At 53.8% G+C, this 12680-nt stretch overlaps 1 protein-coding gene across 1 annotated transcript in view; it reads left to right on the top strand.

Moving 5' to 3' along the window:
• The first annotated feature begins 1834 nt into the window (after positions 1 to 1834).
• Kcnt1 (potassium sodium-activated channel subfamily T member 1) overlaps positions 1835 to 12680 on the top strand; it is a 46665-nt gene continuing 35819 nt past the window's right edge. The window contains 2 exon segments of the mRNA XM_036186182.1: positions 1835 to 2023; positions 8009 to 8050. Coding sequence (XP_036042075.1) covers positions 1869 to 2023; positions 8009 to 8050 — 197 coding nt within the window. The 5' untranslated portion in view covers positions 1835 to 1868.

The raw sequence follows: 12680 nt of genomic DNA, 5'->3' as shown, positions 1-12680 counted from the left end.
CTGGGAAGAAAAAGTATAGTATCTCTTTAAAGAACTAATTATTTTCCTATCTCTTTAGCATGGCTTAAAATGAGCTCATCTTCATAGGGGTGGTCTCTTAGCAGTCATTTCTCAAGCACAGTAGTGGCTCCACGAAGCAAGTCATAAACTGTGCCTTGGTTTCCCTCAGCGGCCCAGTCCACCAGCCCTGATGGCTTCTCTCTATCAGAGGCAGATGGTACAGCCATGCCCCTGCAAAGGGCTCAATGCCCTGAGTTGTTGTCTGGTTTTGCCAGGGTACATGGAGGTCCAGCAAGGCCAAGGATGGATGGTCCATCCAATGGTGAAGGAACTCAAGAGAAGGAGGACAGTGAGCTCCTGTTTTGTGAGGTCTGCAATGTAAGTTTGTTGTGGACCAGGAGACCCTGCAGCTGTGGCGGCCATTCAGGACTAGTGTGCACCAGAGAGACTCCTGTACCCATTCCAGATGTCAGACAGCCAGACTTCGCGGCATAGACACCTGTCTGCTGACCCACCTGTTACCTGCCTGAGTCACCTGCAGCATCCTCAGCTGGGAAATGAATGGGCTGGGCTAGAAAAACCCTATCATGTGGCTGCAGAGGTATCTCTGAATCAGCCAGTCTTCCTGACAAATCCCCACGATGCTCCTCATGCTTCAGTTCAGTGAGGGAGGCCACTTTAACCCTCAGTGCCTCACTCTCCCCACTGTGCGCTGCTCAGGTTGTCACGGGTTGCTCTGGTTTAGTGGGGAGGGGAGCGTACAGATGGATGTGTCTGTTCATGTGAGTGTAAGCCTATGTGTGTCTTGCACGTGTCTGTGGAGGCCAGAAGTCAACCTCGGTGTCTTCCGCAGTCACTTTCCCCCTTGGTTCCATTTGCTTGTTTGTTTTTGTATTTTGAGACAAGATCTCTTTAGTGGGGCCTGGGGTGCACCAGTTTGGTGAGGCTAGCTGGTCAGTAAGCTTCAGGAAATTATCTGTGTCTGCTTCTCCAGCTCTCTGATTTTAAGTGTGTGATGTCACCATGTCTGACTTTTTATTTTATTTTATTTTATTTTATTTTATGTATGTGCTGGGAATTGAACACAAGTCCTCATGCTTGTGTGGCAAGGTCTTTAATCACATTGAGCCACCTCCCCATCTTCTGCTCAGGTTATGAGGTGACACTGTGCAGGTCCCCGGGGTACCTGGCACAGACAATTACCCTGTATCTGGAGTTGCCACACACAAGATGGGGATTCAGTGCACTAGCATTCAGCCATCAGTAACTGCCCTTGGTGGGCTGAACTCTGACAGCTTTGGGACAGGATTGGAGGGTGAAGACCCTGAGCATTTACAGGAAGGAGGATGGGCACTCTCTTACCATTTCCCATCTGACCAGTGGGCTCACTTCACTTAGGTTAGAAGATCCGTGGGGATCTGGGCTTCCTACCATCCTGAATAATAGATAATGGTTCCCAGGACACACAGGAGTACCCTGTGATGTGGGTACATGCCCAGCAGAGATGACTATCTCATCTCTTCACCAAACTTCCTCTGGAGGTGAGCTGCCAAGGCCACATGAGCTGTCTGTCAGCTACGCTACCCTTCCTGCATTCCCTCCCTTCAGCGCGGTGGCCGTCATCACCGTTACTATTACTTCTGGTAGGAGGCAGGTAGGACAGCTGTATACTGGAACTGCGTCCTCCTTGAGGCATCCAGGTTGGGATAAGAGCCTGGGGCCGACCTTGGTGCACTGGGAGCCAAGACGACGACGCCCTCCCCTCCCCGGACCATTCCACTGTGCTGCGCGTTGAGGGTGAGGAGCGCACGGTGGTTGCGCCCGGCGCCGCCCCCGCCACAGCCACCCGCGCCAAGCGCTCCCGCAGGATGGCGCGGGCCAAACTGCCGCGCTCGCCGTCCGAGGGCAAGGCGGGTCCGGGGGACACCCCAGCCGGCGCTGCAGCCCCCGAGGAGCCGCATGGGCTCAGCCCTCTGCTACCGGCCCGTGGAGGGGGCTCCGTAGGCAGCGACGTGGGCCAGAGGTAGGGACGCTTGCGGGGGACCAGGACCCCACGCTAGGGGCTTCGCATCGCTTGCATTTTGTCTAGCACGGGCTCTGCACCCCCACGCCTGGTGTTGCCTGTAGCCTGGGAAGAGGGCGCCTTGGCGTCCCACCACCCCTTGTCTTCAGCCTGGCCTGGGGAGACTTAGACCCTGGGCCCCTGCTTAGAGGCTGAACCTAGGGCCCTGCAAGTATGATCTGGGCTCTGGGTCATGTGGCCCCGGCCCACACTGTTCCAGGAAGCCCCACGCGGGTGGGTTCAGCGAGAGACACTGTGGAGAGGTAGGCACTTCAGAGGTGAGCAGCTGAGGCCCAGGCTGGCTACATAGCAAACTGGCTGGGGGGGGGGGGGAGGGGGGGGGGGGGGCTAGTAAAGGCATGAACAGGCTGAACACCAGCATGGTTGGGCAGCCAGGATGCAGGCGGCTTTTGCAGAAGGGAGCCTACCCTTTTCATCCTCCTGCAAGCTCCAGGCAGGATGTGGCACCCCATTTCATGGATGAGGACACTGAGGTCTCTGCAGCAGCGAATCCCTAGCCGTCACCTGCCTGTGCCAAGAACCTTGCTGGCTGCTGCGGGGCGCGGGGGGGGGGGGGAGGGATGAAATGAATCAGACCTGGCCTTGTGTGGACACATTGTGGGCTCGAAGCCTTTTCTGATAGCGGTTGGGGCAGGACTGGATGGGACCAGGCCAGGCCACTTCCTGGGCACTGGTTTGAAGGATGAACAAGAGTTGGCAGGGCCTTCTGGACAGAGGGATGGTGAAAACCCTGGATGAGGTGCCGGTGCTGGGTCAAGCCTGATGGGTTGGCAGTGGCTGGTCCCAACAGATGGCTGGACTAAGGTGATCAGAGCACCCCTCCCTTCTCCCTTGCCTCCCCCATTTACACCAGTTTCCTGCTTCTCACATGGGAAGGCTGATGCCACCCTGTTCCCATTTGCCAGAAGTGGCTCTTGAGGGGCCTCCCACAGCTGATGGGCAGCTCAGGGCAAGAGGGTAGTTAGTGCTGCTCAAGGCCCTAGGGACCCTCTTGGCCTCTCCCTTCTCTTAGTGGACACTGTGAGCCAGTGATCCCAGAAGCTCCCTTCCCAGCCTTCCTGGCCCTATGAGAGGTGAGCTGCAGGGATGGCAATTCTGCCCAGCCTGCATCTTAGCCTAGAGTGCAACACATCTGTGGCCACCTCTTCCAGGAAGCCCTTCCCTATTTGCACTTACTTCTGCGTGTGGCTGCATTTGACCCTGTAGCCCACAAGCTAAGCTGTGGCCCTTTAACAAGGGTGGCTCTCTCCCTGACTTGCAGGGTCCTTACCAGCTTACTTCTGCAGAGCAGAGAGAAGGGAGCTGTCTACCCAGCTGGGCCCAGGTACCACCTGGGCCTCTAGCTGGCATCTGAACACCTGCTATGATGAGCAGTTAGGAGCCAAGGCAGATTCCAGCTGAGGAGGATGGGGTAGAGGGTCATATTAGGAATTGGGTTTACTGAAGTTTCCAGGCAAGATCATGGGCTGTGACTTGCCCTTGTCCCTGTCCTATGTCTGGGCTGCTGTCCAGGAAGTTAGTGCCTGGTGCCTCTCCACCACTGGGAAGGCAGGGAGGCAAAGAGAGGAGAAAAGTATCCTCATGACCCCCATGCACATCCACAATGGTGGTGTGACCCTGCCCACATAGTACCTGATGCGCTGCACTTTCTCATAGATACAGCGGGCCTGGTGTCTGTTCCTCTCACTCACCAAACCTGGCCCTTCTTCCTCTGCCTCCCACTGAGGTTTAGAATGGTTAGGAAATGTGAGCTGGAGAGAGGGGCCTCTATTCCAAAGCTTTGGAACCCAGGAAGGGCTGGGTCATTGGTGAACCTCTCAATGGGTCAGGTGCTGGACCTCCGTCTACACCCTTGGATTCACTTGACTTTAGGCCACCATTGAGACCCTTCCACCTGTCCTCTCTGTGGGCTTCCCCTCAGCCCCATCTGCTTCCTCAGGGACTGACTGATGTAGTAAGGGAGTAAGGGGGGGGGGGACGCCCAAGGAGAAGTAGCTGGAAGGCCAGGGGGTGGGACAGAGCCTCTGCACAGGCAGGACAGAGGCCACACCTGAGCTGTGCCCATGGGGCTGGGATTGTAGGACAACTGGAGGGCACAGAAGGCAGAGATGGTCCTGGAAATTGTCCCTAGTGGCATATGTTGGGAGTCTCTGGAGGTGCCAAGTGACAGGTAGGTCACTAGTGTATTTCACAGTAGGTAGCAGGACCAAGAGAGCAGGTGTCCTGGTGTGCTGGGGTGGCTGTGTTGTAGGTAGAGACTACAAAAATGTCTAGGAGGTGAGCCCAGGGAACAGAGTTTTGGCAACCTGTGAGGTCTCCATATCCCAGGAAGAGGAAGGGATTTAAGATTCCCACAGACACTGCCATGGGGAGTTTCAGGGCCCAGAATCTTCTATCCTTTGACATCCCTGGGGTCTTAATGTAAAGGTGTAGAGGTGGGGAGTGCTGGAATGGAGTTGGGGCAGGGCCTGATGGATGGTGCAGAGGCTTAGTCAAGGCCTGCTTTCCATCCCTAAGGCTGCAGAGACTAGCCTCTTGCATTGCCACATTCCGCCCCTCCCCCACTAATCCCCACCCCCTGCGCATGTCTACATTGGGGCCACCCCTTTGAGCCTACACCGTAGAGAAGCTCTCAGTCCACTGAGGGCAAACACCAGGAGAAGGGAGCCCCCATCAGGGCATAGCCCAGGAGTAGAGGCTGGGCAAGGGTGCCAGGAATCCCCCTTCTCAGTGCAGGCACCCCATCCTGCTTCTAAGTTGACCAGTCTAGGATCAACTGTCCACTGTACTTCTGAGCTGAGCTTGCCCCATACTTGCACACCCATCACAACTTCCCCAAAACCAAGTGTTCTGAGGACTAAGATCCTACCTTATGGCTTTGTGACCTACCGCCAGGACATTCTAGTCCCTGAGTCTTCAACCTTTTTCCCAGGCATCACATGTCTGCCCTGAACCTGCACTCCAAGACCCCATCTTGACACCTCCTGACACCATCTACTTCCCTACCACTCACTATCTCACTAGGGACATGGCTACACACTGTGATATCAAGTCTCTCAATAGCCAGCCAGACTCCGGGTCCACTCCATTCCCAGGCTCCATCCCTGACCATCATATGTCAGTGACCACCCCCAAAGGCTAAGGCCTTTACAAGGCAGCTTCTCAGGCTCAAATGTTGCCTTGATGTTCTCCCAAGAGTTCCCCGGCCTGCCAGTCCAGCTGCAGGGACCAGAGTCTCTTCCTGTCCCAGCTTTATTCACCCTAGTATTCTTGGGCTCAGGAGGTGACTCCTTGGATCTTCTTTGTCGGGATGTCCTTGTCCTCCATGTCCAGAACCTCATGGGCCCCACAACCCTTCAGGATTATGGACCCTCCTCTGCCCCACCAAGTGGCTCTACTGAATGGCCTTCATACAGCACCCCTAACCCTTTCTAGGCTCCCAAGTGCCTCATTACCTACTCTGACAGTTGGACACACTCCAGCTTTACACACTGCCCCCTAAGACCTCTCTAGGGCTTGCTTCAGTTGATACTCTATTGTTCTGTTCTTTCTCCTTCCTGGTATGCCAATCTGGACAACGGTTTATCCTCTTGGAATATACATGGATACCAGGCTCAGCTATGGGGTACACTCCTTCCTGGGCCCTCTAATAGACACAGGTTTTTTTTAAAGTGTGTTGAGTGGGGGGGGTGTGTCATAGACTGGGGTGTGGAAACCATATAACTTGATTTTCTCATGGATTTGGGAGTGGATGTGGGTGGGTTGCTCCAAGGCCTCTCCCACATTCAGGCCATCCTCCCATGCAGTCACACAGTTTTTCCTCTCTGTGGCTTGAGTCTTGAACTCTTCCTACCCGTATACTAGCTGGTCTGCATGGGGACCCCAATAGGACCCCATTTCAACTTAGTTTCTGCAATTTTCCCCTAATATTGTTAAGTTATACCCTGAGCTACCAGGGATTATGGCTATAGCCTGTGAATCTGGGGATACAACCCAATGAAGAATAAGTGGGCTCCTTGTTTGCTTAGAGGAACCTCCCTGACATGAAATTAATTATCTGAATGCCCAAAAGCATCCCTTGAGATTCAGTGTTCATGGGGTACAGAGAGAAGTAGACCCCCCAAATACCCTGACCTCCTATCAGCCAAGAGGACTCCTAGGAAAGTGCCTAGCTGAACTTGACCCTTTATGGTTCAAGTCAGGTATGCCCGTGTCTACCCAAAGGCTCCTGTGGGGAGCCCCAAGTTCTGAGAAAGCATCAGGCTATAGGTACAGAGAGGAATCTCGATGGTAGCCCTCATTTATCCCGTGTCTAAGCTCCTTAGGGCTGTCGTGCTGATAAGGGAGGCAGATTAGTACCTAGGTCACTAGTTGCTGGCATAGATACTGCTAAGCCATCTTGGATTTGGATGTTGCAGGTGAACCTGCCTTCATTCCCACCACTCCCTACCCTCTGCAGCTCCCCTGGCAGGTATCTCAGGTGACCAACCTCATATTCCCTGGCACCAGTCACTGGCAGAGTCTGCATCAGACAATGATGCCCTGCCCCTTACACCCAGGCTATTGTCCTTTAAGGGGAAGACATGAACACTGCAGAGGTGGGAATTGCCCAGACAGTGGGTGTGTAGCCTCACTGTCTGAATACAGTGGAGTCACCTTGTCCCAGCCTCAAGCACTCCACACATGCAATATGGCTCAGGAGTCCAGATGGTGCCCAGGCAGATAGGAGTTGGTCTGACCTAGGGAGCAGATCTGCATTGTAAGCATCAGGTCTGGTCCTCCATGCTAGGTACTGCCTGATCCTATTCCCATCGTAGGAAGCCACAACTCTGCCAGGCTCTTCAGACCCTTATCCTAGATTTTAGGACAGAGCTGGGGCAAGAAAGAGAATCTCAGCTACACAAACAGGAAGGGAATCTGGAAGCTCCCAGGAACCCCCAAACTTCATACCCAATTAAACTTGAACTGTGCAGATCTGTCCACCCATTGCCATACCAGTGGGGACCTTGACTCTGCCAAGGGTACACTCATCCTCCACCTTGTCCACCCAAGGACCAGGGTGGGCCACGTATTGGAAAGTGAAGAAGGATCCTGGCCTCACAGAGGTCCCAGCACAGGTTGTACTGGACTCTGCCTGAGGTCTGCAGTAATCTTCACTGCATCCTTGTTTTCTCACCTGGAAAATAGTTGCTTTGAACATTGAGAGAGGCCCCTCTGAAGTCCTTGGTTAGAGGGGCTGGCCCTGAACAGAATGCTGCCAGCACCCAACACAAGCCGATACTTCCGAGCTGCTGACCTCTATCATCCTGACCCTGAGCCCCTTCTCCATGGCAGGATAGTCTAGGGAAACTCAAGGTTAGGTTGTCTGGAGCTGGCCAGGTAGAGGAGTGCACCTCAGTCACCCAAGAAACACCAGCTCCCAGTCCTGGCCTGCCCAACTACAGGAAACGAAGGGACAGGCCCTTCAGGGTTTCCTGTACCCAACAGTGATCCTGTATAGGGACTAAATTGTCTTCAGTTTCCTCGGTCTCAGTGCTACTGGAAGGGTTACTGCTGGACACAGGGTCACATAGAGGCCTGAGAGAGGCTTAACACTGACTGGGAGAGAGACAGATCTTTGTCTCTTGGCTAAAGGTAGGGCCCTGTCGTCATTGTGGTTGTCACTCTGGCCAGAGCGCAGAGCCTGCATGTACAAGCACCCCTATGGACTCGGCTGCTTTCTCCGGTTCCAAGGGGTAGGTCTGGCTTCTACTGCTTGCATGCTAGGCTGCCTGTCCTGACACTACCTGTCATACCTGGGGCTCCAGAGGTCACAAGGATGGGTCCTTCTGGCATATCCTATTGCTGTGGGATACTGCCTGGAGTCCTAATGTGGTCCTGGGGCCCCATCTACCTTTTGTGTTGATGTGTCCACTCTGTCTCCAGGCTTCATGTGGAAGATTTCAGCCTGGACTCTTCCCTCTCTCAGTAAGTGCTTCGCAGGGGAGGGACTGTCTCAGGGACAGATGCATCCCGATACCCCTGAGAACCAGGCCCCATGGGAAAGGCTACTCTTGCCCAGTTCCAAGGGCCAACAACCAAGCAGAAACATGACAGTGTTGGTTATCACTTCCCAGGTCCAGCAGTTGCTTCTGGTCCTGGGGGCTGGAGCTGAAGACACATGATTAATGGTCCCCTGGGAAGAATCTGCAGACAGGAAATGGGCTCCCCAGAGGTGGACACTTGTGTTAGCTCCTTTTCTATTGCTGTGAAGAGACACCATGACCAAGGCAACTTATAGAAAAAAGAGTTGATTGGGAATTACAGTTTCAGAGGGTTAGTCCATGTCCATCATGGTGGGGAGGAAGCAGTAGCTGGGAGCTTACATCTGATCCATAAGCATGAAGCAGAGAGAGCTTACTGGGAATGGTGTGAACTTTTGAAACTTCAAAGCCCACCGCCAGTGACAGTCCTCCTCCAACAAGGCCACACCTCCTAATCCTTCCCAAACTGTTCCACCAAGTGGGACAATTCCAGTATCCATGAGCCTCTGGGGGCCATTCTCATTCAAACTATCACAATGCCCCAGGCCAGTGGTGTCCAGATCTTCAGCAGCAGCCAGGTGACAGGACTCAGGCCTGCCACAGTGCCTGTCTGGTTAGTGTTCATATGACCCCAGAGCCTACAACCTCAGCTACTCTCTGCTTCCTGTGTGGGCTAAAGTCTGCAAGGGCCAAGGGCTCTGCTGGGCGCCTCTCTGTCTTCAGCTTGGAGTTAGGTCAAGCAACAAAGGCTTTGAGAGAGGCACAGGCAGGACCCCTGAAGGAAGTCTGTTAATGGCATGCTCCTGGGACCCAGGTCCCCTATTGTCAATGTGGTCTCCAAATGGAGCCTTGTCTGTCTTTTCCATTAATTAATGGTCAAAATTCATAACCACCCTTTGCTTGGTGTCTCCAGCTGCTGGCCATTTGGGGGTGCTTCCCTGTTACTGTGGTTCAACCTATTCTGACCCCACAGCTGTAGGCTGGGTAGCTGGGACCACACACAGCCTATACCTCCATCTCCTAGCTTAGACCCTGTGGTGCAGTAGATAACAGACATGGCACAGAGGTACCCACCTGGTGCAGCACTCTCCCCAGGCACCTGAGGGGCAGTGCCTCAGACCTGGCAATGGTGGGGGAGCAGGAACCTGTCTGTGGCTGTCCAAGGGCTGAGGCTGTTTCCGTGCTGGCCAAAGCCAGCACCCATCAGAGTAGATGTCCTAGGCTCTTCAGAGAGCCCGTGAGTCCCAAGAACGCTCCCTTCCCAAGGGAGTTAGTTTGAGAAGCCAGTGCCCATTTCCCCAGGCCAATTGGATCCCTTCTCTCAGTTTCCCAGGTGGAGTTTAAGGACGCATACCTGGGCAGCCTGGCTTCACTGCCTGCCCCCAGGCTCTATGGGGCCTGGAGCATTGTAAAGGGGGCCTTCCTGGCAAGCTCTTCTAGGACAGCAGTGAGAAGCTAGGAGAGCTGTGAGCCCCAGCTGGCCCTTCAAAAAAGATCCAGAGCCACAGGAGGGTGCCACAGATGGAGTTCTACTGACTCCCCTGGGCATTATGAAAGCTTGGGGTTGGGGGCATCAGATCCCTTCCCACTGACTGGACCTCGGCAGGTGCAGGGAGGAGCAAGTTTGAGTTGCTCCTGGCAGCCTGCTCTGGGTCCTTCTTACCCACTCACCCAAGAAGCCAATACGGTGACTACACCCTCTAGCTCCACCCTAAGCTGGATCGAGTGTTTTGCTCCGGCTCAGACTGGCAGTTGGGCCTGTGCTCTATACTGTGTCCGTGGGCATGGCTGGTGTGTATGTAGCCAGGCTGTGAGTTTGCACTGTGATACACTGAACATTCTAGCCCTGAGATGGCTTTCTGGCTCCATGAACTTTGACCCCTGTGCCAGCACCATGAGCTCCCGGGCCCCATACCATTATCTCTCACTGTATATCCTCTCTCTGAGCTCATTCCCAAGGGACACAGTGGGACACATCTTAACTTCACCGCTGATAAAAACACTTAATCTTCTGGGTGCTGTGTGATGCTATGGGAGTGTTTACTTCATCACTGTACCCATTCCCGGTGAGGAAGCTAAGCTAAGGGCCGGTGAGAAGCAGAGCCTGCATCTGTCTGGCTTCCCAGTGGGCACTGGCTCTCAGGCTTAGACTCTGCCTGCTGGGCCAACACAGTTTCTATGACTCCTGGGAGCTTCATAAAGACCCAAGGGTGCCTGTGAGTAGGAGCTATAAGAGGTGCACCTCATTCACAAACTCCCTGTGGTCCTATAAGACTGTGCTCGGGGTCTTCATCTTTCCTTAGGGCAGATCACGCATGCTGTCTTAAACACAGATTGGAGTAAAATGGATAGTTTCAATCCCTGTTTTGTGTGGTGCTAGAGGAAGTAAGTGGCCACAGTTTATTAAAAATTTAAAAGTAAAGGAAGACTCATTGATTTCTCTGGCATTGGAGAGCTCTGACTTCAAGGGAGCCAAGCAGGCCTTACGGCTCTTCCAGGAGAACACCTTCAGCCATAAGTGGGCACTGCCTGCAAAACACCTGGGGCCATCAAATGGGTGTTGGCAGCCTAATGGGCAGCCCTCTGGGAGGTGGCTGTGTTCTGTTCATGGGGTGTCATTGGTCGGGGCTATACTGGTTCAGGGAGAATGTCAGATCAGTTTTTCCAGGGCTGGGGGAGGATGTCAGCAAGGGGCAAGGCTGAGTGTCCCAGGTTCCTGGTTGTTCACTGAGCAGCACAGTGGCCATGGTGACTTCTTGGCCTTCACAGGTGGCTGAATTTTCTGGTATCAAGATGCTCCTGGGAAGATGATAAGAAGGGTCCTTGAGGGTCCAGGACACTGGAGAGTGGAGTTGGAAGTGGTCATGGGCATGGGGTGGAGGACTGGGTGCTTAGGGGACCTGGGGGTGGTGGTCAGACACAGTTGGGAAGCAGCAGGGGATGTCCAACAGGAATGTGCCATGAGAATGTCTAGTGAGATGGGGCGGCAGGGTGCAGGGGAGGGTCAGGGTTCTGTCCTTCCCCAGGTGAGGTCCCTGGGAGGACTCAGAGCCTGTGCTTAGAGTTCTGGCTGTAGGAAGGGCACACAGGTGCTTCTCCAGTGTGTGCTGGGGCATCCATCTCTAATGAGAGAGGAGAGGAGGCGTCAGTAGCTCGGCAATGGATAATTCTGCCCAGGGGAGTGTGGCAGTCCATAGACTGGCAGCTCAAGGTCAGATGTCAAGGGCCCACATCTGGTGATAATCATTTTACAGGCAGAGGTCTGAGGTGGTCCCAGGCATCCTACATGGCAGGAGCTGGAGCACATATGTATGTATCTGACTCTTATGTTTCCCTTGCCTATAAAGTCACCAGGACTGATTGTGGGTTCTTCCCTGGTGATCTCACCTAATCCTAAACCCCCTATCAGTACACACACACACACACACACACACACACACACACACACACACACACACATATATATATCACGGCTTATTTAGTTCCTATCTTCTTCCTGCCTCTTAGGGATTAAACTCTTAACACATGACACCTTATGAACACTTCATCATATCTATATCGACACAAAATAGCAAAGGGCAATGAATAGACAGCTCAGCCACTGGGGGCACACCATGGCAGGTGGAATTTAGTGCCTTGATCCGGCAGATTGCAAGAGTCTGTCACAATCCTTGAGGCCTCTACATTTAGGGGTGGCATGGGAGCAGAGCCAAAGATAGGGGAGGGGAACCAGAGTGGTTCAGAAAGGCTGTGGTCTGTGCTCTAAGGGAGATGGAGAAAGACTGCCCAAAGGTCTTGGTCACCTGCCCAGGGCCCCGTTTTGAGGGGGGCAGGGTTGAGCATGTAGGGAGACTGGTGTGTGATGGCTACTCACCAACCCCACAGTTCCCCAGAGTTTTCTTGAGTGACAGCAGCAGGAAATAGTAGACAGAAGGATTTAGATTGTGGAGACAAACAGACAGAAAATACAGGATAGCCTCAAGGGGGCCTGGAACCTATTCCAAAGGGTCCTGTCTCTGCCCTAGGGTATTTATAGAAATGCCAAGAGGTGGGGCAAAAGACCTCCCCCAGCACAGCCAAGTGCAGACCATCTCAGACACCTGGTACTCAGGCCCATGGTCCAATCATCCTCTCTATGCACACCTGCTGGGTAAAGCCACTAGGAACCTGAAAATGGGCTCCCACAAACTGGGAAGACCCTTCCCTGAGGCCTTTATTGTAGAGGTGGGTGCCCAGGAGAGTGATCCGTGAGTTTCATACATGCTTTTAAGATACAGGTGGTCCCTCACTCCACCTGATAACTTCCCTGCCCCCCACCCCTGTGCAGCCTGTCCACCTCGCCTCAGGCTCCTGCAAAGAGAAAGGTGCACAAGTGACTCTCCAGGCACTCACATACAGTGTCCTTTCCTGCCTGGGGGTGCTAGCACCCTATAAAACCCTGTGCTGCCATGCAGCTGGGTATAGTTTGGCACTGGGCACAGTGCGGTACACCAAGGCACTGTAGGGACACAGTAGGGGTGTTATGGATAAAGTGGGGTGCAGAGGTGTGTTGTAGCATAGTGGGTATGCCAAAG

Source organism: Onychomys torridus, chromosome 4, assembly GCF_903995425.1.
Source record: "Onychomys torridus chromosome 4, mOncTor1.1, whole genome shotgun sequence".
Taxonomy (NCBI): domain Eukaryota; kingdom Metazoa; phylum Chordata; class Mammalia; order Rodentia; family Cricetidae; genus Onychomys; species Onychomys torridus.
This window is presented reverse-complemented; position numbering and strand designations above follow the sequence as displayed.